The sequence below is a fragment of the Macaca mulatta genome, chromosome 20 (assembly GCF_049350105.2).
Source record: "Macaca mulatta isolate MMU2019108-1 chromosome 20, T2T-MMU8v2.0, whole genome shotgun sequence".
Lineage (NCBI taxonomy): Eukaryota > Metazoa > Chordata > Mammalia > Primates > Cercopithecidae > Macaca > Macaca mulatta.
Genome location: NC_133425.1, coordinates 76,669,561 through 76,694,713, shown reverse-complemented (window position 1 = coordinate 76,694,713; position 25,153 = coordinate 76,669,561). Strand labels below are relative to the sequence as shown.

The 25,153-nt window shown below is 45.3% G+C and overlaps 1 protein-coding gene and 1 long non-coding RNA gene across 3 annotated transcripts in view; one reads left to right on the top strand and one right to left on the bottom strand.

Annotated features, from left to right (window-relative positions):
* The window catches only part of GAN (gigaxonin), a 64,583-nt gene extending 63,059 nt beyond the window's left edge, over positions 1–1,524 (bottom strand). For both annotated transcript variants that reach the window (XM_077986947.1, XM_015126691.3), the window contains exon 1: positions 1,211–1,524. In XM_077986947.1, the coding sequence (XP_077843073.1) occupies positions 1,211–1,377 (167 nt within the window). In that variant the 5' untranslated portion in view covers positions 1,378–1,524. The remainder of the gene's footprint in view (positions 1–1,210) is intronic.
* A 146-nt stretch (positions 1,525–1,670) lies between these two features.
* Positions 1,671–24,413, top strand: LOC144338251 (uncharacterized). The gene is made up of 2 exons (XR_013412238.1): positions 1,671–1,709; positions 21,307–24,413. It is a non-coding gene; the product is annotated as an uncharacterized LOC144338251 (long non-coding RNA).
* Positions 24,414–25,153: the final 740 nt, after the last annotated feature.

The following is a 25,153-nucleotide window of genomic DNA, read 5'->3' as shown; positions in this document are numbered from 1 at the left end:
TCCACACCCCTCACCGCCAAAGAGCGCAAATGGATTTATAAAACAAATCCAGGAGAAACCAGAAGTTACAAGAGCGCTTGAACTGCTTCTAAGTTAGCACAAATGTCTCCCCAGTTCAAAGGTTAAAGTGCAGCGTTTGTGGTGGTTTTGCTGGGACAAAGCGCTAAGAATACACATCATTTTGCTTTTTCTGACCTGTCAATTGTAGTGATATTCTCTACCATTAGCCTATATTTAACCAGCTTACTGGGCAGTTTCTCCAGTTTTTAGCATTCCCCCCTTCCCTTTTATTAAAACAGCAACCTAGTTTGCAAGAAGGTTGCTAAAAGAAAAGATAGCCTTCTGCAAGATCTGATATACTTGTATAAGCACTGTCTTATCAACCTTTTAATTAACCTGGTTAGTTGAATTGGCAAATCAGGTTAAGTTTTGCTTTACTAAAGTATTAAAATGCCCTTAGTCGCAAGGCTCTCACGGTCCTCGGGTTGTAACAGCATCCTGAGAATTCGCCACAGTTTACTTCAACGTGTAACTCTTCTTTTAAACAGTTACCAGAAAGGAGCGGAAAAGACACGTTTGGCAAGGAGAAGAATTTCGCCCGGGGGATCTGACTACCAACCCAAGGAGAACTTCGAGAGGGTTTTCTCTGCCAGCACCCCGCGAGGCGCTGTCGGTCCGGCCTCCCAGCGGGCAGGGCGCTCCCGGCCGGGTTGGCGGCGCCGGCCCAGCCCCCGAGCGTGAATTCGGAGGCGACCGGCCGGCGAACTTCAGCTGGGACCGCGGGCCCGGCCAGGGCGAGGGGGCGACTCTTCCCCAGGGCTGCCTCGCCCAGCTCGCAGGTGCGGGTCCCGGCCGGCCCAGGACGGGATCTGGGGGCTTCCGGGTCTCCGAGGCCGGGCGCCCGCTGGCGCATTGGGAACCGGGAGGGACAGGGCGGGGGATCGCGGCCTGGGTCCGGGGACAACTCCGAGGGGCGCGGGGGTCCCATGGGGAGCGCGGGCCCGGAAGGCACAGAGGCCGCCCGGGGGACGCGGTCAGCGGGGCCGGGTTCCGGCGCGTGCCGGGAGGGAAGCCACGCCAACAGTGACGCGGGGACCCCTGCGCCGGGGACAGGAGACAGGGTCTGGGGGCCACGCCCGGCCCGGCCGCCCCGCCTCCGGCTCCGGGCAGCAACGCCGCACCCGCCCGCCCGCCGCGGCCCCCTCCCCACCTGATATAGGGACTGGCCGCCGCCAGGATGTTCTTCTGCACCGGGATCTCCTCCCCGTCGAGGACCAGGTGCGCGTCGCAGAAGCGGGACTCCTCACGGAAAGAGCTGAGCGCTCGCAGCAGACGCGCGGCGTGCTGAGGGTCAGACACGGCACTGCCCTCAGCCATCGCGGCGCCCGCTCCTCTGCCAGCGGGTCCGGCTCCCGACACCGCCCGGCCGGACCACTCGAGCCGCCGAGTCCCGCGCGCGCGCCCGCCCGGCCCGGCTCTCCGCGCTCTGAACAGAAGCTGGAGCCCCCGGAACGCGCCTGTGCCATCCGCGGCGCGCTGGGCCGGCGCCTTTAAGAAGCCGCGTCATGAAGTCATTTCTCCGCGACGCCCCCGCACCGTCGCTCCCCGCCCTCTCTCCCCTGCCGCTGGAGGCAGCCAATCAGAAGCCTCCTTCCTCCGCCCGCGTGACCAGCTCCGCCTGGGTGCAGCGGAAGGTGTAGAGGGATGAGGTAGGTCCCTGCGGCGGTGGAGGGATGTGCGGGCGGGCTAGGATTCTGTGGTTGAACCTGCGGCCTCTGGGGCCGCGAGTTTGAATCCTGGTTGCAGCTCTTCCACTTACTAGCTGTGTGGCCATGGATAAGGTGCCCATCCTCAGTTTCTCCGTCTGCAAAATGAAAACGACTTTTTAGTGGTGTTGTGGACCCATGAGATGACGCATGGAAGCAAGGGCGCAGTCGCTGTAGCTTGCTTTATTTATGAGAGAAAAGGAGCTGCCCAGGTGAGAGCACAAAGACCCGAGAAAACAGACCCAGAAAAGATGGTTTTGGTTGCGGGCTAGGAAGGAGACGTGGCAGATGAAGCTGGAGAAGTCCGAAGGAGTCCTTAAGTTTTGTAGGGCCTCCTTGGTGTGGGAAGGAGGTTAGTTTCTGCAGGGGTGAAGAACCATGCAAGGGTATTTAGCAGAGGGTTTTGTGCAGATCACTCAGCTCCTGCGTGGAGAATAAGGCGGGGATGAATGTGCTAAAGGCGATCGATGTTTAGGTATTGCAGGACTTAAGAGAAGGGAATGGGCACCTGGATGAAAGGGTGATAGGAGGTGGACAAGGGTGGATTGTTTTAAAAGAAATTATGAGGGAGAGGGAGTCAAGGATAAATATTCTGGTTGAGTAACTGCATGCATGTTTGTACCTTTCAGGGAGAGCTAGGAAATGCTGAAGGGGTGGGCAGTAGAGAAGCAGATGTTTAGATTCAGACAGGCTCCCAACCCAGTGAAGATCAAAGCTGTGACAGAAAGGATCTCTGGGCCAGCTCAGCTGGCAGGCCAAGCCCCACAGTATCTGAAGTTTCCCTGGAGGCTGCTCAGGGCACATGGGAGTGTGGAATGTAGCTACCATTTTGTGCAAACGTTAGGTACTCCATAAGCCTCTAAAAAATTAGCAATTTTATGAGGACCTCGGACCAGAAGAATGTGGCCAGCATTCCAGTCAAGACAGGATAGGATTTTCACTGAAGCAGCCCAGTCTTTTCCTTCAACCAACTGAGAGGCTCCAATAAAGTCTTGGGTATTTACCCAGACCAGCCAAGGCTTTGGAGTCACTGGCAGGAATCTGGGTATCTAACTGTTTTCAGAGCAGAAGAATAGGTGGGAAGGGAACGGCTGTGGAAGACACATGCATTTCCACTTCCTTCTGTAAATGCAGCTCAGTACTCCCGGATGCAATGATGTCTAGGATTTGCTTCAAAACACAACAAAGGGATGGGGAAGCAGATGGGAGTGTAGATGAGTCAAAAGTGGCCACAAGTTACTAATTGTTAAAGCCACGTAATGGGGATGTGGAGATTCGTCGTACTGTCTCTATATTTTTGTGGATGTTTAATGGGGATGTGGAGATTCATTGTACTGTTTCTATATTTTTGTGGATGTTGAAAAATATTTTCTTTTTCTTTTTTTTTTTTTTGAGATGGAGTCTCGCTCTATTGCCCAGGCTGGAGTGCAGTGGCACAATCTCTGTTCACTGCAACCTCTGCCTCCCGGGTTCAAGTGATTCTCCTGCCTCAGCCTCCCAAGTAGCTGGGACTACAGGCGTGTGCCACCATGCCTGACTAATTTTTGTATTTTCAGTAGAGATGGGCTTTTACCATGTTGGCCAGGCTGGTCTTGAACTCCTGAGCTTGTGATCTGCTTGCCTCGGTCTCGGCCTCCCAAAGTGCCGGAATTACAGGTGTGAGCCACGACACCCGGCCAAAAAATATATTTAAAAAGGTAAGAAACACACAAGACAAGCAGCTTGGATTTATCTTCTCCATGATACCTGCCCAGGAATGTCAGCTGCCCTGGGAGTCCTGCAATACCTCCCAGGGCAGCTGACATTCCTTTCTCCAAGCAGTTGCTGTATTTTGAACATTGCTCCAGCAAGAAACTTATTGTAATGGGTTTATTTATCCATGTCACCTGCTATATTATGTTTATCGTGGCTCAGCATGATTTCCAGGTGCCAAGCACAGTACTTGGTGTGTAACAGTGCTAACTCAATGTTGGATGGATGGAGGGATTAAAAAAAAAAGAAAAACACCTAAATACCAGACACTTAATAAATGTTTCTTGGGAGGCCAAGGTGGGCAGATCACAAGGTCAGAAGTTCAAGACCAGCCTGGCCAACACAGAAAAACCTCATCTCTCCTAAAAATACAAAATTAGCCAGGCGTGGTGGCGGGCACCTGTAATCCCAGCTGCTCAGGAGGCTGGGGCAGGAGAATCGCTTAAGCCTGGGAGGCAGAGGTTGCAGTGAGCTGATACCGCGACATTCCACTCCAGCCTGGGAGACAGAGCAAGACTCTGTCTCAAAAAAATAAAAAATAAAATAAATAAATGTTTTCTGAACTGTATTCTCTGTTGCTTCATAGTTAATTTGTGTTTGCCATTTTTAAGATAAAAAACCAAGGAGAGTTCTCTACACAATGTAGATATTTGATAAGTACTTATTAATTGCTTGGTGTGCTAGTCTATTCTTTAAATAACAGAGGTTCCAAAACAAAGAGCTTCAGTAATAGGATCACAGTCAGGTAACCAATTATCCGAGTAGGAAGGTTGCCTTAGTTGAAGTAACTGGAGGTGAATGGGGATTTGTCAGGCAGGCTCTTCCAGGTAGAGGTGAACCTTCCCTGTTGTTTTGACAGAAGGAGGAAATGGAATGACCATCAAGAGAAAGGTAGTTGCTGGCTTGAAAGGATCATCTGTGCAACAGGCAGCTAATCAGAAGAAGACCTTATAAATACTTTTGATACCACCCACACTGTTCCTATTATTCCCCGCCACTCCATCGGCCTAGTGAACTCTTCCTCATCCTTCAAAACCCAGCTTAAACATGACCTTCAGGAAATCTTCAGCTGGCTTCCCAGGACAGAGTGGGTCTGTCCTCTGCATGCTCCTGCTGCTGTGCTGTACTCACCACACTCTACTGTAATTTACTGGTTTATAAGTCAGTTCCGCTGCTGGGTTGTGAGCTCCTCCAAGGCAGGAGCTTTGCCATATCTACCTATGCTCCCAGGACTTACACAGTGCCTGATGTGTAGGAGGTACCCCCTGAATGTTTAATATAATTAGAAGGAGCATATCAGGTAAATTAGCAAAGCAACCTATGGGATGCAGGATGTCAGACAATAGGGGTAGGTGGGCTTATGGGAGCTGAAGAGCACATGCGCCTCACCTCTAGTTGATTGCTCTGTGTGATAGGGGCCCAGTGGTGGTGGATCTAACAACTTTTTAAGAGATTCTGAAAATTCAGACTGACTTGAATATTCCAGATTTTCAACATTAGCAACTAATTCCATTTGGGGGAAAAAATGTAGCATGGGTCTGCAGATAAGATCTGGCTATAATTCATGTTCAGAGGTAATCAGGAAACGATTAGTTGACTGAAAATGTAGTTGACAATCAGATGGATGCTAGGTTGCCAATAAAACGTGTTGAGTGGAATTCACATGCCCCAGAAAGCTCGTCCTGGTGCTGTGGGCCAGGAAAAGGGCCCAAGTGTGGGAAGAAGGATTCAGGAGGCAGAGCCTACTCTCTCAGTGCTGCCGGAGCCACTCTTGCTTGAGCTGAAGTACTGTGGACTCTTTTGCAGCCTTTCCTGGTATTGCTCAAACTGAGCCACCCTTGATATTGTGCCTCTCAGAATGATGGATTAAATGTTATTGTTTCCTTGCATTCCATAGGCATCAGATATCAACTGTCATTGTGAAACATATTACAATGTAAGAGATTTGATATTGTCCTAACAGTGTTAGTCTCTGGTGGCTATACTGAGCTCTTCTGGTTTAGAGGTGAAACAACCCAGAGAAAGGATTTATTTATGTATTCGTTTTTGGTCTGAAGACCAAAAAGGATGTTTACAAGATATTAACAGTAATAATTCATTTAGCAGCTGTTTTTAAAGCACCTGCTATATGATAACTGCTACAGATACAGTGATGGTGAAAGCACAGTTAGCTCAGTGTTATTTTAGAAGCTTTTACTTTGTGCTTCCTCGATTTATATTTTCTGTACTGATCGTGCATAATTTTTTTACAATCATTAAAAAAACAAGAAAGCAATTTCTTTTTGCAAAAAAAGGAAAAAAAGAGCTTTCTTTTGCTTTGAAAAATGAGCCCTCAAGAGAGGAATCCACTTGGGGATTTGGGCTTTTATTTTCTAAAAACTACCTAAAGAGTCCAGTAAGAGAAATAATGCAAAGAAAATATTAACACTGAAAATTCTTTAGCAAATATCAAGTCCAACTGATTCATCTTATTGAAGAGAAAACCAAAGTACAGATGAGCAAATGACTCAGTCTAGGTCATAGGTGTGACCCAGTCAGGACAGAACAGACTGAGGTCTAGATCTTCTGCTTTCCAGCCCTGTAAGCTTTTCCATTACACCAAGTCGACTTGTCATAAACATTCATTTGTTTGAGACAGTCTCTTCTGATTCATTTGAAGGTAGTCTTCAGACATTTTATTGGGTAAATCTTTCATTTGTCCAAATCTATATATAGCTCTTTTCTTTCCAAAAAAAGTCTAGGCTCTTCCAAATTGCTGAGTCAGAGAACATCTCAGTATTTATAATGCTTGAGAGTTGGTTCTATATATTTACACAGTACTCAGAGATGTGTCTCAGAAACCAGTGAACTAATTAAATTGTAATGAAACTCCATGAAGGTAGTAACTGTTCCTATCCAAATTCATCGTGTACCCTACCCCAGCACCCAGTGCAGTGCCTGACACACAGTAGGTGCCCAATAAATATTTGCTGAAGGAATGAATTCTAATAGAATTGAGATTTTTCTGTGTACAAGGGATTATTTCACATGTTGTTTTTCATATTTCCCCAATGAACTCAAAATGGAAATATTCACCAGCCTGCTTGACATTGCCATTTGAATAATAGAAACCTAGAATTTAACACCTCAGAAAGTAAGCTTCTACTTAAAAAAAATTCGCTGGGTGTGGTGACATCCACCTGTAGTCCCAGCAGGATCAGTTGAGCCCAAGAGGTCGAGGCTGCAGTGAGCCATGATCATGCCACCGCACTGCAGCCTGGGAGATAAAGTGAGGCCCTGTTTCAAAAAACAAACAAAACCAAAAGCTCCTGATTTTACCCCTAAACCTAATCATTTTCCAAGTAAATGGCAGCACCATTCATTTACCTAGGGGCAGAAACTTCGGGTCATTCTTGACCTCTGTCTCTCATACTCTTCATCCACTTCTCCAGTGAATCCTGCAGCTCTTCCTGCAGACTACATTTTTTTCTTTTTCTTTTATTTATTTATTTTTTTTTTTGAGATGGAGTCTTGCTCTGTCGCCCAGACTGGAGTGTAGTGGCTTACTGCAACCTCCAACTCTGAGGTTCAAGTGATTCTCCTTCCTCAGGCTCCTGAGTAGCTGGGATTACAGGCGCCCACCACCACACCTGGCTAATTTTTGTATTTTTAGTAGAGATGGCATTTCACTATGTTGGTCAGGCTGGTCTTGAACTCCTGACCTCAGGTGATCCGCCCACCTCGGCCTCCCAAAGTGGTGGGATTACAGGTGTGAGCCACCATGCCCGGCCCTGCAGACTAACTTCTGAATCCAGCCAGTTCTCCCCACCTCCTCCAAGACCACGCTGATCCAGGTACCATTCAGCTCTCCTGCAACAGCCTCCTAACTGCTCCCCTTGCTTTTTCTCTTGCCCTCTTATGAACTGTTTTCTCCTCCTAAGGTAATCAGATCAAGTCACTTCCCGGTTCAGAGCTCTCCCATGGCTTTCCTTCAAACTTAGGAAAAAAACCCAAAGCCCTTACGGTGGTCTAAAAAGCCCTGCGTGATCTGGCTCCCTCCATGGCCTCCTTTCCTGCCATTCCCCCCTCAGTGTGCACCAACCAAAATGGCCTTCTTTGCTCTTTCTTGAACAAGCCGAGTATATTCCCACCTCAGGGCTTTTGCACCGGCTAATTGCTCAGCCTGGAACTCTCTTTCCTCGGATTCTCATAGCTTGCTCTTTCATTCTTCTTACATCAGAGCTGCCATGTCAGCTCCTCATAAAGGCTTTGGCTCACACTCCTGTATAAATGCCTCCCCTTAACCGGCTTCATCTTTCTTCACTGCGTGTAATCACTACCTAAAATTATATATGTTTATTAGTGTATTATGTATCTCCTCTGATTATAAGGTTTCATGAGGCCTGGCAAGGATTCTTATTTTATATATCAATGTATTCTTAACCTCTAAAGCAATGCCTGGCATATAGTATGTGCTCGATAAATATTTACTTATTGAATGAATGAATGAATGAATATTTTCCTGGACCTTTTCATCTCTTGCTGCCTAACCTGACATTGCCAACTTGGAGGAAGATGAATTATCAAGAGTGATTCAAAGGACCTGAAATAAAACTTGAAAAGCTTAGAAGTTCACAATATAGCAGCTCTGGGCATAGGTTGCCCCAATAACTTCTTTCAAGCTAGGTCCCATGCAAGAACCTTTATTCTCCCCTGTCAAGGTACACCACTTTGCACTTTTCACCCTTTAAATTTAGTTTTGTATTGTATGTACTTTATACACCTGAAAGCATATAAGAGGTGCTGGTCTTCTCCCTAGAATTCTAGCCAGAGTACTGCTGGGTGTACGATGAGCTGGATTATTCTACAGAATTTACATCGCATAAGTAATTTGCCTGTGCCTTAGATTTGTTTAAATATCTGTGAAGTCATTTAAATTCATTTAACTCAAGGGATTTCCTAACAACCTCCCTCTTGGTCTGTTCTCCCTGACTTAGAAGTTGCTTCTTCAATTTCTCCCTCTGTAAAATTGGGGTAATCGTAGCAGTCCTCACAGAGCGGTTATGAGGCTTAAATGAGACGGCAGTGATGAAGTGCTGACAAGAAGATCCGGCCTGTAGCAGGTGTTCAGTGAATGCTAAGAGCTGTTACACGTGTCATTACTGTCACCACCATCATGCCTGACGCCCAGCTCAAAAATGATTAGCTTCTAGTTGACTTTCAAGTCGAAATCTAGTCTCTTCACCTCCCAGTCAGGGCCCACCAGCGATACCGCCTCAAGTTCTGGTCGACAGCCTCACTGCTTGTTTCTCCCTAACATTAATGCTGGGTTTTTGGTGAATTTCATCTATTTTCTAACTCCACCTGATATCTTCATTTTCTACTCCAGGGCTTTAAACATCCCAGTCTACTGCTTTTATTGAAGTTCCTTGCCTTTAATTTATTTTTTTAATGTTTAAATCCATCCTTATGTTTTCTGAAATATGTCAGACCTCTTCTTTAACCAGTAAGTTTTGAAACTAATTAATACTTTAATACATTTAGCTTTTTAAAATGTCTTTATTGAGGTATAACACACAGTAAAGTGCAATCTTAAGCGTATGGCTGAATGAATGTTTCCGTGTGAAGTGGAAACATTTCACACATGTGAAATCCCTAGCCACATCAAAATATAGAACATTTCCAGCAACCCAGAGGCTCCCTCAGGCCCGTTTCCAGTCAGTACTATCCAAAAGAAACTGGCCAGGCGTGGTGGCTCACTTCTGTAATCCCAGCACTTTGGGAGGCCGAGGCGGGCGGATCACAAGGTCAGGAGTTCGAGGCCAGCCTGGCCAACATAGTGAAACCCCATCTCTACTAAAATACAAAAAAAATTAGCCAGGCGGGGTGGAGGGTTCCTGTAATCCCAGCTACTTGGGAGGCTGAAGCAGAAGAATCACTTGAAACCAGAAGCCGGAAGGCAGAGGTTTCAGTGAGCCGAGATCACACCACTGCACTCCAGCCTGGGCAACAAGAGTGAAACTCCATCTCAAAAGAAAAAAAAAAAAAAAAGAAAACGCTGTTACGGTTTCTATCACTATTGATTTGTTTTTCCTGTTCTTGAACTTTTGCATTTGGTTTCTTTCACTCAAATATGATGTCTTCAAAATTCTTTCGTTTTGTTGCTTGTAGCATAATAGTTGGTTCTTTATTGCTGTGAGTATATCATTGTGTGACTACTCCACAATATACTTATCCATTTTCCTATTGATGGATAGATAATTATTTCCACTTCAGGGCTATTGTAATAAAGCTGTTATGAACATTAAAAAATATATGGTTGGCACTTTTGGAGGCTGAGGTGGGCAGATCACTTGAGGCCAGGAGTTCGAGACCAGGCTAGCCAACATGGCGTCTCTCCTAAAAATACAAAAATTAGCCATGTGTGGTGGTGGGCATCTGTAATCCCAACTGCTTGGAAGGCTGAGGCAGGAAAAATCCCTTGAACCCGGAAGACAGAGGTTGCAATGAGCCGAGATTGCACCACTGCACTCCAGCCTGGGCAACAGAGCGAGGCTCAATCTTAAATAAATAAATAAATAAATAAATCTCAAATAAATAAATAAAATAAAGCTATATGGTTGAATAGATGCACTTTTTTCCTCAGGCGGATATGGTGAAGAGTTCAGCTGCTGGGCTGTAGGGTAGGCACATATGTTCAGCTTGAGTAGATGCTGCCAAACAGTTTTCCAGAGTGGTTGTACCAAATTATACTCCCACAGTAATGTCTGAGAGTTCCAGTAGCTTCACATGCTCCAGTAATTGGTGGTCTTTTAATTATGCCTGTCCTGGTGGGAATATAGGTGGCCTGGTGGGCGTCTTATTTTAATTTGTATTTCTCTAATGAATAATGATGTTGAGCACCTTTCTATATGCATTTTGACCACTTGGTGACTTTTTGGGGTTAGGTGATTACTGAAGTTTTGTCTCATTTTTAATAGTTGGTTTTTTTTTTTTTTTTGAGATGGAGTTTCACTCTTGTTTACCAGGCTGGAGTGCAGTGGCGCAGTTTCAGCTCACCACAGCCTTGGCTCACTGCAACCTCCACCTCCTGGGTTCAAGCAATTCTCCTGCCTCAGCCTCCCGAATAACTGGGATTGCAGGCATGCACCACCACGCCCGGCTAATTTTGTATTTTTAGTAGAGACAGGGTTTCGCCATGTTGGTCAGGCTGGTCTCGAACTCCCAACCTCAAGTGATCTGCCCGCCTCAGCCTCCTAAAGTGCTGGGATTACAGGCATGAGCCACTGCGCCCGGCCAACAGTTGGATTTTTAAGTTAATATTTAGGTGTTCTTTATTATGTATATATAATTATATATAAATAAAGACAGATTTCTTCTCCCAATCTGTGGCTTGCCTTTCTACCCTGTAAATGGTACCTTTGATGAAGAGATGGTCTTAGTTTTCATGAAGTTCAGTGTATCAATATTTTCTTTTATGGCTGGTGCTTTTCATAATCTGTTTAAGAAATCTTGGCAATCGTGAGATTCTCCTTTGCTTTATTCTAGAAGCTTTTTTTGTTTTCCTTTTCACAATTAGGTCTATGCTCCACCTCAAAAACATGCATTTTCTTGAATCCAGCTCAGAATTTATCTCTTTTCAGAGGCTCATAGACCTAAATGTAAATTCACTCTTGCTTTTAATCACTCATTCATTTAAAAAAAAAAAAAAATTAAGCACCTACCTTACGCCAGGCACTTAGGGGAAACCAAAGGCAATTAGAATCAACATTTGATTTAAGAAACATATTGGCTAGCAGGGGAGGGAGTGAGATTTGCACATGAACAATAACTGAAAAGTAGTCCTTTAGTTGGAAAATCTGATGTGCCCTGATCATTCAAATATGCTGCGTGGAGTCACCTCCTTTATTAACATAGGCAGGTGGAATCCATTCCCTAAATGCCAGTGATCGTGTCTTCAACACCCTTTACTGGTACCCTTTACTCAGGTAAAAGTGCAGGTCTTTGTGCCTGGCGCTTGAGGTGTCCACCATCTGGCCCCTCTCTCCTTCCTCACCCTCATTTTCTGAATGTTCATTATCCTTCATCCAAACCCTCCACACGGACCCACCTGAATTCCTGAACAGAATCAGCTGATTCATCCTGCCAGCTCTTTGTCTCTGCTTTTCCCTCCTGCCTGAACTTCTCTGCTATGACTTTGATGCCTGAAAAACCTCTTGCCGCTCCTGCATTACCTGTGTGAAGCCTCTTCCGGCTTGCTTGCGCGTTGAAATCTACCTCAGGAGGCAGATTGCAAGATGCAAATCCAGCTTCTATCACTTTCCAGCTCTGCAACCCTGGGCATGTTACTTAAGCTGCCCAAGCCTCAGCTTCCTCACTGGGCATAATTGTAATTCCTGCTCTATATGGTTTTGCACAGAATGGACAAGTGTGGCTGGGTGTGGTGGCTCACACCTGTAGTCCCTGCACTTTGGGAGGCCGAGGCAGGCACATCACCTGAGGTCAGGAGTTTGAGACCAGCCTGGCCAATGTGGTGAAACCCCGTCTCTACTAAAAATACACAAATTAGCTGGGCATGGTGGCAGGTGCCTATAATCCCACCTACTTGGGAGGCTGAGGCAGGAGAATCATTTGAACCCAGGAGGCAGAGGTTGCAGTGAGCCAAGATTGCACCACTGCACTCCAGCCTGTGACAACAGAGTGAGACGCTGTCAAAAAAAAAAAAAAAAAAGCGAACAAGTTTATCCAGATACAACTGGGTAGCACAGTGTCTGGCACGCAGTAAATTCTCAGTGTGTGTTAGTCTAAAAAAAAGTCACACCCATCACACTAATGACATTTGTTAACATTTTGGTCCTTACACCAGACTGGGAGTTTCTTGTTTTTAACATTTAGTTATTATTTGTTTTTTAAATTCAAAATAGGGTCTCACCATTTTGCCCAGGCTGGACTCCTGGGCTCAAACAATCCTCCCACCTCAGCCTGGGAGTTTCTTGAAATCAGAGCTCTTTTTCTTAATTCTTCTAGGATGTCACTTCCCCTAGTACCCCTTTGGGAAGTTCTTATTCAGTGCAATTTCCTGTGCAGGGAGCTTTATGTTTATTACCCTCAATCCTTGCAACCACCTACAAGATAAGAATTAGGGTCTCCATGTTATGGTTTAAAAGATGGAGGCTTGCTGGGTATGGTGGTTCATACCTGTAATCCCAGCACTCTGGGAAGCCAAGGTGGGCAGATCACCAGAGGTTAGGAGTTTGAGACCAGCCTGGCTAACATGGTGAAAACCCATCTCTACTAAAATACAAAAATTAGCTAGGTGTGGTGGTGCACGCCTATAATCCCAGCTACTTGGGAGGCTGAGGCAGAAATGCTTGAACCCAGGAGGCAGAGGTTGTAGTGAGCCGAGATTGCACCACTGGACTGCAGCCTGAGTGACAGTGAGATTCTGTCTCAAAAACAAAAAGATGGAGGCTCAGAGACATGAACCCCTGTCCTGTGCTAACGTCCTCAACTAATTCATGGTATAGCCAGGGTTTTGAATCTTTGCTTCATTGCAAAGTATATGAGCCATTCATCATATATCGTTGTCCCTCTGTGCGTCCCCAGTGCCTACACAATGAACTCGGGAAGTATTTGATGAATGGAATTCCATTTGATAAGCCCAGAGCCTACCCAGTGTTTCAAAATGTATCATGGGTTCAATGTGACCCTCCAAGCCTAATCAATCCAAGACTGAGAATCTCTGGCAAAGCAGATAGCATCTAGTGCAGCTGACTGTATTTTCAACTTTTCCCTCTTGGGAAACAATGGTTTCAACATCGTTAATTTGTACTTTGCGACTTCAAGGTGTGCTCTTTAATTGACACAATGCTGCATTTCCAGAGGAACAGGTTGTCACTTTTCACAAAATTTGTCCTATTTAATGGAACTTTGTCTGGTGTCTAATTACCTATCATTTCTTCTCTTGCTTTATGACAGTTCTACGCTTTTTTTTTTTTTTTTTTTTTTTGGACACAGAGCCTCGCTCGTTGCCCAGGCTGGAGTGCAGGCCGTTCTCCTGCCTCAGCCTCTTGAGTAGCTGGGACTACAGGTGCCCGCCACCATGCCTGGCTAATTTTTTGTATTTTTAGTAGAGACGAGGTGAAAAGCTAGGATGGTCTCGATCTCCTGACCCTGAGATCTGCCTGCCTCGGCCTCCCAAAGTGCTGGGATTACAGGAGTGAGCCACCGCGCCGGGCCGACAGTTCTAAGCTTTTTTTTTTTTGGAGACGGAGTCTCACTCTGTCGCCCAGGCTGGAGTGCAGTGGCCGGATCTCAGCTCACTGCAAGGTCCGCCTCCCGGATTCACGCCATTCTCCTGCCTCAGCCTCCCGAGTAGCTGGGACTACAGGCCCCCGCCACCACGCCCGGCTAGTTTTTTTGTATTTTTTTGGTAGAGACGGGGTTTCACCATGTTAGCTAGGATGGTCTCAATCTCCTGACCTCGTGATCCACCCGTCTCGGCCTCCCAAAGTGCTGGGATTACAGGCTTGAGCCACCGCGCCCGGCCAGTTCTAAGCTTTTAAAATGGTGTACCAAGAGTCTTGGGAAGACCGTTTTCATTAATGGAAGCTTGGCCTCTCTAGCTCAATTGTAAATGTCTTGAGAGCAGGGACCACGTTGTAACCATCTGTATCTCTCATGACACCTGACTCAGGCAGAGATGCAATAAGTCTTTGCCACATTCGTTATCTGTGTACTTGTTTCATGCTGGACACTGGGCTAGGTCTTGGGAAGGAGAAAGGAGGAATCAGATTGAGATCTTGTCCTCTAGGAGCCTCCAATCCAACAGGACGTAAGACTGAAACACCAAAGTCTGACATGGAAAAATGGTGTGTGTGGTGGGGAGTGTGACGGAGAGCTATGCTAGGCTACACCCATTCTCAAAAGCATCATTTGTACTTAAAGATTGGTGGGAAATTCTTTGATGTGAAAACAAGCGTGGGTCTAATATGGAGTACACTGCACCCCTGCATGCATTTTAAGGTAAAACACAGATTTGAAGATGCTATATTAAGACTTCTCCCTCCATTTCCCTCGTAGGTGACTTCCCTGTTCTCCACCATTAGGAGTATTTTGGTGGGTAATATTAACAGACATTGCCATTGGCATCAGATAGAATTAGATTTTCAGTTCAAGGTCTGCATAGTCACTTCCTGGCTGTTTTGTGTGACTGAACAAGTGGTCTGTGTTCTCTGAACCTCAGTCTAGTCACGATTTTTGTGAGAATAAGTGTTCTTTTTTAATTTTAATTTTAGAGATGGGGTCTCACTGTGTTGCCCAGACTGATCTTGAACTCCTGGCCTCAAGCAATTCTCCCACCTAAGCCTCCCAAAATGCTGGGATTACAGGGGCATGCCACTGTGCCCCGCCAGGATAAGTGTCGCATATAAAGCTTTGGTCACACATATGGTAGCTTTCATACTTACTGTGAGGAAATGAATGTTCACAGAGTGGATGGATGGACGGATGGAGTTGGGAACAAGACAGTCTGTTGCCACATAACAAAAAACGGCATATATTCCCTTTATGATTATTTGCAATTCTATAGTATTCTGTACCCTCAAAGTACTTTTTTTTTTTTTTTTTTTTTTTTTTTTTGAGACAGAGTCTCGCTTAGTCGCCCAGGCTGGAGTGCAATGGCGCGATCTCGGCTCACTGCAAGCTCCGCCTCCCGGGTTCACGCCATTCTCCTGCCTCAGCCTCCCGAGTAGCTGGGACTACAGGCGCCCGCCGCCTCGCCCGGCTAATTTTTTGCATTTTTAATAGAGACGGGGTTTCACCGTGTTAGCCAGGATGGTCTCGATCTCCTGACCTCGTGATCCGCCCGCCTCGGCCTCCCAAAGTGCTGGGATTACAGGCGTGAGCCACCACACCCGGCCAGTACTTTTATATTTACACAAAAAATAAAGAAATTAGAAGTATCTGTATTTCACCTATGAGAAAAATAGAGGCCTCAAGAAATGCCCACCGTCTTTTAAAAATGACATTAGTCCACTTGAGATTTGAACCAGCACCTGGTTTGGCATCTTTAGCACAATTGGTTAGTCTGGGCGTAGGAACAAGGAGAAGGTACACACCTTTCACATGACTGACTTTCGTTTCTGAGCTGTGTGCGGCCTGTGAATTTCAGCTATAAATCCCCAGACACAGAACCACTGAATCCTCAGAGCTGGGGCAGTGCAGAAGTGCTTCACTTCCCTATTGAGAATCCGAGGCTAGCTGTGGATTCTACTCTCCTTGAGAACACGCATGCACACAGAAACTCACATGCAGTTTCAGGAAGCCAACGGGCACCCTGAAGCCCCTCCACCACACCTCTTCAGGTACTCATGACCCCTCTACAGTGAACAAACTGAGACTAACCAACCCCAGAAACCACAAACTCATTACCTGCAGGCACACTGGTGGAAACAGTAACACCCAACATCACAAATTCTGGCAACTTCAGCCAGGGACAACTCACTATCTCAACTCTGCAATCATTTTAATTCTAAAACATTTATCCTTCAAGAACTATTCAAAGCCAAACCATTCATTTCCCTCCCAGACTTTCGCAAGTCTTGGTGGAGATGAGAATTGAGGTTATCTGTGTTTTAGAGATCAAAATTGCCGGTGTGTTAATGGAATGGGGTGGAGCCCAGTAAACAGGATAATCCATAGGTTACTCAGCAATTGATTAGCTTCACAACAGGCCATGGCTTCATCGCCATGAAAGCCAAGATTGGCCACCGTAGATAAAGAACCAGATTTGCCGCTGAATGAGGCTTGGGGAGGCCATCCAGCTCACACGTTCATTCCACACACATGTACTGAGTACCTGCCATGTGCCAGACACTGTTCCAGATGCCTAGAATACATCTGAGACTAAAACATGGAAAACTCCTTGCCCCACGAAACATACATCCTAGTGAGAAAGGTGGACAAATACCAACAAACATCTTAAGTAAATTATACAATATATTAAATGACAAAAAGCTATGGGGAAGAAGAAAACTTAAGTAGGATAAGGGGATTGGGAGTGTGTGTGATGGAGGGGCAAGCTGTGATGTTAAATTATGGTCAGGAAATCCTCACTGAAGAGATTCGAACAAACTTGATGGAAGGGAGAACACACATTCCTGAAAGGACTGAGCCAAGAGACTGCCAACAACGATGCTAAACAGTTAAAATTCATTCATGCACTCAACAAATATTTATTGAGTGCATTAAGAACTGGGTGCTTGTGGTCATCTAAATAGTGACCCCCAAAGATACCCAGGTTCTAATCCCTGGAACCTGTGAATGCTGCTTTATAGGGCAAAAGGGACTTTGCAGATGTAGTCAAGGTAAGGATCTTGATATGGGAAGAGTCTCCTGGATTATCTGGGTGTGACCATGGAAGCAGGGGGAGAGAGGGTGAAGTAATGGGGCCACAAGCTAAAAACGGAGGAAGCTGGAAAAGTCAAGGAAATGGATTCACCTATAGAGGCTCCAGAAGAAATAGCCCTGCTAAGACCTGGGTTTTCATCCTTGTGAGACTCATTTTGGATTTCTGACCCCCAGAAGTGTAAGAAAAAATCAATTGATGTTGTTTTAAGGCATTACCAAGTTTGCAGTAATTTTTGCATAAATAGGAGACTTGTGTTCATGTGTGAAGTGCTGAAGCATAGTGCTCAGGCCAGCATGAACTGTCAATAGACTTTAGCGGTTATTGGTGTTGTAATTATTATAATAAATAAGCTCAGTTCCTGCCCTTACCTAGAGAGGATGCACAAACAACATGGACATCGCTATCCCTCTTACACTAATTCCAATGGTAATGCAAAGAACTCTGAACTAGACCATGGCTTCTTGCTTTCCCCAACCAAATGGCAGACTGAAGACAAAGTCACAATGCCAAGGTGACCTTCAGGCAATCCAGGCCTTCCACCAATCCCAAAGCCACCCCCCAAGATTTCCCACCTACTCCAGGACATCAGTCCCCTTCAGTCCTTCTGGAACACAGTGGATGTACTCACCTAAATAAAATACTGGTGAATCACGCCAGGACATGTGACTCTGAATGGAGCACAGATATGCTGGACTAACCTGAACCTCACCAGGACCCTGCGATGAAGACAGAGGAAGTCGTTTAAATCTCCACTGCAGAAAGAGCTGTGGGACCCACCACTGACGCATCCATCTGGGTTTTCTGGTCTTGAACTAAGCCTTGCTGGGGCCAGCAGAGAGCTGCCCTACAACTGCTTCTCTTGGAATGAAGGAAAAATCTAGGAAATATAGGAGGGAAAGGGGCAACTTTTTTTTTGCCCTGTCTGGAAGATGTTTCAACCCCAAATGGTGACTTTTTTGTTGGCACAACTAGATATCCATGTATACAAGAACAAAGTTGGACCCCTACCTCACACTGCATACAAAGATTAACTCAAAATGGATCATAGACATAATTGTAAGTGCCAAAACTGTAAAATTATTTGAAGAAAACATAGGAGTAATTCTTTATGACCATTTCCTAGATGCGACACCAGAAGTGCAAGTGATCAAAGAAAAATTAGATAAATTGCACTTCATCAAAACTTAAAAACTTTTGTACTTCATCAAGAAAGTGAAAAGACTAGCTACAGAATGGGAGAAGATATATGAAAATCATATGTTTGATAGAAGGTTTACATATATCAGATATAAAGAACTCTTGCAACTCAACAATAAAATAACAAGTACCCTGATTAAAAAAGAATTTGAGGCCAGGCGGGGTGGCTCACACCTGTAATCCCAACACTTTGGGAGGGTGAGGCAGATGGATCAGTTGAGATCAGGAGTTCAAGACCAGCCTGGGCAACATGACAAAATCTCTACTAAAATACAAAAATTAGCCAGGAGTGGTGGCGCACGCCTGTAGTCCCAGCTACTCGGGAGGCTGAGGGAGGAGAATCACTTGAACTCAGGAGGTGGAGGTTGCAGTGAGCTGAGATCACACTACTGCACTATAGCCTGAGGGACAGAGCGAGACTCCATCTCAAAAAAAAAAAAAAAAAAAAAAGGATTTCAGTAGACATTTCTCCAAAGAAGATATACAATGGCCAATAAACACATGCAAAGATGCTCAACGTCATTAGTCATGAGGGAAGTGCAAATGAAAACCACAGTGAGGTGCCACTTCAGTCCCACTACGCTGGCTAAACTAGGAAAAGCAGACATTGCCAAATGTTAGGGAGAATGTGGACATACTGAACTGTCTTACATTGCTGGTGGGATTGTAAAATGTCACAACCACCTTGTAAAACAGGCAGTTCATCAAAATGTTAAACAGAGAGTCACCATGTGACCCAGCAATTCCACTCCTAGGTATATACTCAAGAGAATGAAAACATGTCCACACAACAACTTCTTCATAAATGTTCATAGCAACACTGTTCATGACAGCCAAAAAGAAGAAATAGCCGGGCATGGTGGCTCACACCTGTAATCCCAGCACTTTGGCAGGCTGAGATGGGAGGATCGCTTGAGACCAGGTGTTTGAGATCACCCTGGGCAACATAGTGAGACCCTGTCTCTACCAAAATAAAAAATTGGCTGGACGTGGTGGGCACCTGTAGTCCCAGCTACTTGGGAGGCTGAGTCAGGAGTATCCCAACAGATGGGGAGCGGAGGTTGCAGTGAGCCATGATTGTGCCTCTGCACTCCAGCCTGGGCGACAGAGTGAGACCCTGTCTCAAAAAAAAAAAAGGCAAAGAAAGAAAAGAAGAACCTAAATGCTTACCAATTGATAAATAAATGGATAAGCAAACTGTAGTATATTTGTGCAATGAATGTTATTCAGCAGTACAAAGTAGTCGCAATTTGTGCAACGACATAGATGAACCTTGAAACAGAATTAGTAAAAGGAGGGTCACAAAAAGCCCACATGTAATTCCATTTATATGAAATGTCCAGAATAAGCAAATCCACAGAAACAGAAGGTAGATTTGTGGTTGCCTAGGACTGGGGGGTGCAGAATGAGGAGTAATGCCAATGAATACAGGGGTTTTTTTTTGGAGTGATAAAAGTTCTAAAATTAGGTAGTAGCGATGGTTACACAACTCACAATATACTAAACTAAAATCATTGAGTTGTACATTATATATGTATACCCGGCTGGTCTCAAACTTCTGGGCTCAAGCGATACTCCCAGCTTGGCCTCCCAAAGTGCTGGGATTACAAACATGAACCACCATGCCCTGCTGAGTTGTACATTTTAAGTGAGTGAGTTTTTTGGTATGTGACTTAGATCTCCAAAAAGCTATATATATATATATATATATATATATATATATATATATATATATATATATATATATAAAAATGACTGTCAGTCCTTGATTGTCCTTGAAGCCACCTTTGGAAAATTCCCTTTAGTTAATGCCAGTTTCATTTCTGACCTGAGTGCAGATAAAGTGGGGGTCTGCTTGAGGCTGTCTTTTGCTGTGGCCCCTGCTTCTGCCCAACAGTTCAGGTTTTCAAGATTCTCATATGCTTCCCTGACTCCAGGGCCAGGCACACGCTCCTTTTTAAATTTGGATCACCTGTTTCACCTTGCCAACTGCTACCATCCTTCCCCTTGTGGCCATCCCTGGCTAAGGCTGCAGAGGGTACACCCATTTTTCACCTCCATTCCATTGTATTGTGTTGGTTTTTCACAAAGCCATACACTCCCTGAGCACACTGAGGCACTGGTTTTTTCCAGCACTATCTGTGAGCACAGTCTTATCACTGAATAAGTGAACGAATGTGTGAATGTATGCGTGAAAAAGAATGTGTATTTGTGGCCGGGCGCGGTGACTCACGCCTGTAATCCCAGGACTTTGGGAGGCCGAGGCAGGTGGATCACCTGAGGTCAGGAGTTGGAGATCAGCCTGGCCAACATGGTGAAATTCCATCTCTACTAAAAATACAAAAAAATTAGCCAGGCGTGGTGGCACATGCCTGTAGTCCCAGCTACTTGGGAGGCTGAGGCAGGAGAATCGCTTGAACCCGGGAGGTGGAGGTTGCAGTGAGCCGAGATCGTGCCACTGCACTCCAGCCTGGGTGACAAAGTGAGACTCCGTCTCAAAAACCAACCAACCAAACAAAAACCATGCATTTGTATGGAGTGGAAGAATATGGAGAATTAGAAAGACTGTGGAAAAGGAAGGAGGGAGGATTTGAACTAAAATGATATTACCATGTACCCATGTTTTCTCAGTTTCCTCAGAGATGGGTTTTCTCAGTCCTGCCACCATTTTGACCATTTGAGCCTCAAATATCCAAAATTGTCTTCTCAGTTTCAGTCTTATGAATCAAGCCAAACCTTTGGCCTTTCAAGAAAACACCCATTACCTTGTTTTTCTACTCTTTGGCTCAGAAATTTTGAATCAGGAATCTAGCTGAAGAAAATAACAGTAATAGCCACCCAAATACAGGGTAGGGGATGAACTCTAGAATTTTGTGCAGGACATTACTTATCAGGGCCTTATCTGTAATAGTCAAAAATTGGAAATAACCTAAATGTCCAACAGTAGGGTAGTCTACATTATGCCATGCCCCCAAGAAGGAATAATATGCACCCATTAAAAGAATTTAGTGACCTGGGAAAATGCTTGCATCATATGTTAAGTGAAAAGGAGTAGGTTATAAACTGGTGATCACTAATATGTAAACGCTGCCCACACACACACACTCAAAAACACCTGGAGAAAAACATATCAAAATGATTTCAGTGGTTTCCTTTTGGTAATGTAACTGTGGTGTCTTTCTCATTTATTTCTTTATCCAGATGTGCTACAATGAACAGATAAGACTTAACACAGGAAAAACAAAAAACCCTAAGCCTGATTCTTTCCACTGCTCTTTCTTGGGAAAGACTCTCAGCACCTGCTTTGTTCAGGCAACCACATCTGTCTCCAAATCCTTGCCCTGCACTCCCAGCCTGGCAGGACCAGCCCCTTGCCAGTTCCCTCTGGCCACTCAGGCAGGTCCTCAAGTCCCGGCCCATCAGGAAGCCTTTCTTTTTCTTTTCTTTCTTTTTTTTTTTTTTTTGTTTGAGACGTTGTCTTACTCTGTCGCCCAGCCTGGAGTGCAGTGGCGTGATCTCAGCTCGCTGCAAGCTCTGCCTCCCAGAGTCACACCATTCTCCTGCCTCAGCCTCCTGAGTAGCTGGGACTACAGGCGCCCGCCACCATGCCCCCCAAAAATTATATTGTATAAAAACACAATATAATTTTTTGTATTTTTAGTAGAGACGGGGTTTTACTGTGTTAGCCAGGATGGTCTTGATCTCCTGACCTCGTGATCTGCCCACCTCGTCCTCCCGATGTGCTGGGATTACAGGCGTGAGCCACCGCGCCCGGCCTTGGGAAAGCCTTTCTTAATTATGAGAAAGAAAGAAGCTGTCCTCTTCCCCACCCAGGCTGAATACAGTGCCGCCACATCTCTCTTTGCTGGTTGTGTCCAAGAAAATCTGCCTCTTAGCTGCGACTGGACCTCAAAGGATGCTTTTCGATGTGGCACAGGAGCTGGGGCAGTCGGCGCTGTTTTTCTGGGCAGGAACTCTGAGTCTAAACTCACTGGAAGAAGTTCAAGTACTGAGGCCACACATCTCATCATTGTTGGATGTTGAGAATGGTGGTGATGACTTTTTGGTCTGCATGTCCTGATTTGTCATGAGAAAGACATCTCCTGGCCATTTAAAAACCACCCAGTCTTTTAAACAGTTTTTAAGAAGCCATCAAAGGTGTTTATACTTAACCTGGACCAGCAACCTACTTAAAGGAGTCAGGCTGAACTTTGTTCTGGAGGAAGTGTTTGAGCAAATATTGTAGACGTCGCGCCAACACACTTAGATTTTTTGTGAGTTGATTGCCCAAGTGTCTATCCAGCTTATTCCAGAATTGGGATTAAATTAGAGAAAGCTTTGGTGGAAAAAGTTAGTGGGTCAGCAAACATTTGGGTTTCCTACTGTGTACCGGACGCTTGCAGCACAGAGCACTTGAGAAATGCTGTGGCTTTATCAAAGCAATAAAGAAATCCAGAGTGATTTTTCCTGCAGAACTTCCTGGTCATATATTCCACCCACATGAAACATAGCAAGAAAGGCTAAGAGGGTAAGATGGAGTGTCTTGTGGGTCCTTCAAGAATGGAGCATGCATCATAGCTCTTGTGGAGTTTTGAGCTAATTACCCTGGTCTGTATACGAAATGTGTCAGAATTAAGGACCCAGATAAATTGAATATCTTGGCATCAACCTTTGGTGTTTTTGAAACTGAGAAAGAAAGATTTGGCGTGCCAGCCTCCCTCATCAGTCTGGTATTCTACCTGTCATCTTCAACAAGATAAACAAACCACGGACATATTTTTCTTCCCCGCAGAACTGCACCCTTTTTCATGACTAGTTCTGGGTACTGTTAGGCAATAGGAATCTAGTAGAAAGGAGGTGGGGAAGCATTTTTTAATTCTACCCTCTTCTCAAATATTTAAAGTGGAAGAATGAGTGGGCGAGGGCTTGTCACATTTTTCAATTCTTTTCCATTCCTGCCACCCAAACGCAGCCCTTAATCAGGTTTTTCTCAGGTCACTAGAGTTGGCATTTCTCCTTTGTCCATTTTGTTTTGTTTTGTTTTGTTTTATTTTATTATTTTGAGACAGAGTCTCACTCTGTCACCCAGGCTGGAGTGCAGTGGCACGATCTCAGCTCACTGCAACCTCCATCTCCTGTGTTCAAGTGATTCTCCTGCCTCAACCTCCCAAGTAGCTGAGATTACATGTGCCCACCACCATGCCCGGCTAATTTTTGTATTTTTAGTAGAGACAAGGTTTCACCATGTTGGCCAGACTGGTCTCAAACTCCTAACCTCGTGATCTGCCTGCACTGGCCTCCCAGCATTCTGGGATTACAGATGTGGGCCACCACGCCTGGTCCCCCTTTGTCCATTTTATCAATGCTGGAGGCACTGAGGTTCCCAAAAGCGCTTCTGAGGAAGAGCAGATGGTCTTTGTCCTGCCATTTCCATGGCTTGCATTTTTGTTGAACAGGGTATGTAAGCTTAGGGCAAAAATGAAAATGCTGAGAACGATAGGAGGGGTTTTGCAGGACCAACAGGGAGGAGAGGAGAGAGGGGAGTGGTCAGGGACAACAGGAGTGAGGAACCTTAGCAGGGAACTGCGTGTGTTGTCATTGGGCTCCATGTGGATTTGCTTCCCCATCTCCCGGGAGCTCTCCCGTAAGACATCCATTTCTTGTTGACGCATTGACGAGTTGAATCTGTTGGGAGAACTGGTGCATTCCTTCATTCAACAAGTATGTGTCGAGTGCCTACATTACACGAGGCAGTGTTACAAGTGTTGAGGATAAAATAGTGAGTCAGACACACCCAATGCCTAATGACTTAGATGAATACCCACCATGACTGGATGAATCTTCAAAGAATTCTGCTGTGTGAGAAAAGCCAATCCCAAAAGGTTAATACCACATTATGCCATTTACATAACATTTTTGAAAGGACACCATTTTATGGTGGTTGCCAGGGGTTAGGGATGGGAGGCGAGGAGGGCGGGAGGTAGGTTTGGTGATAAAAAAGTGACATGAGGGATCCTCATGCCGACGTGCTATTTGGTATCTTGCCTGTGATGGTGGATGCAGTCTAGAATTTGTCTAGAACTATATACACATACACACAAATGAGTACAAGTAAAACTGGGAAATCTAAATAAGATTGGTGGATAATATCAATATCCTGGTTGTGATATTATACTATATAAATTAGCAAAATGTTACAAATGGGGGAGCTGGGTAAAGTCTACATGAGATCTTTCTGTATAATTTCTCAACACTGCATGTGCATGTACAATTATCTCAATAAAAATTTCAATGAAGGAAAAAAAAAAGGGGCTTGGCTGGGCATGGTAGCTCACGCCTGTAATCCCAGCACTTTGGGAGGCTGAGGTGGCAGATCACCTGAGGTCAGGAGTTCAAGACCAGCCTGGCCAACATGGTGAAAACCCGTCTTTACTAAAAAAAAATACAAAGATTACTGGGCGTGGTGGCACGTGCTTGTTTACCAGCTACTAGGGAGACTGAGGCAGGAGAATAGCTTGAATCCCAGAGACGGAGGTTGCAGTGAATCGAGATTGTGCCACTGTACTCCAGCCTGGGTGACAGAGTGAGACTCTGTCTCAAAAAAAATTAAAAAAAAAAAAAAGGAAAAAAGAAAAAAAAGACTGGGCAAGGTGGGACGTGCCTGTAATCCTAGCCCTTTGAAAGGCCAAGGCGGGAGGATCACTTGAGCCCAGGAGTTCGAGACTAGCCTGGGCAACATGATGAAACCCTGTCTCTACAAAAAATACAAAACTTAGCTGGATGTGGTGGGACATGGCTGTAGTCCCCACTACTCGGGAGGCTGAGGTGGGAGGGTCACTTAAGCCTGGGAGGTTGTGAGCCAAGATTGCACCATTGCATTCTAGCCGGGGTGACAGAGCAAGACCCTGTCTCAAAAGAAAGAAAGAAAGAAAGAAAAGTAAAAGCCTAACTCCCTGGCCTCATGGAGCCTACATTTTGGTAGAAGCTAAGTATGGCTTCATGGTGGTTGCAGGGCAAAAGCTAAGACCATCCTGAAGGGATCTGCCCC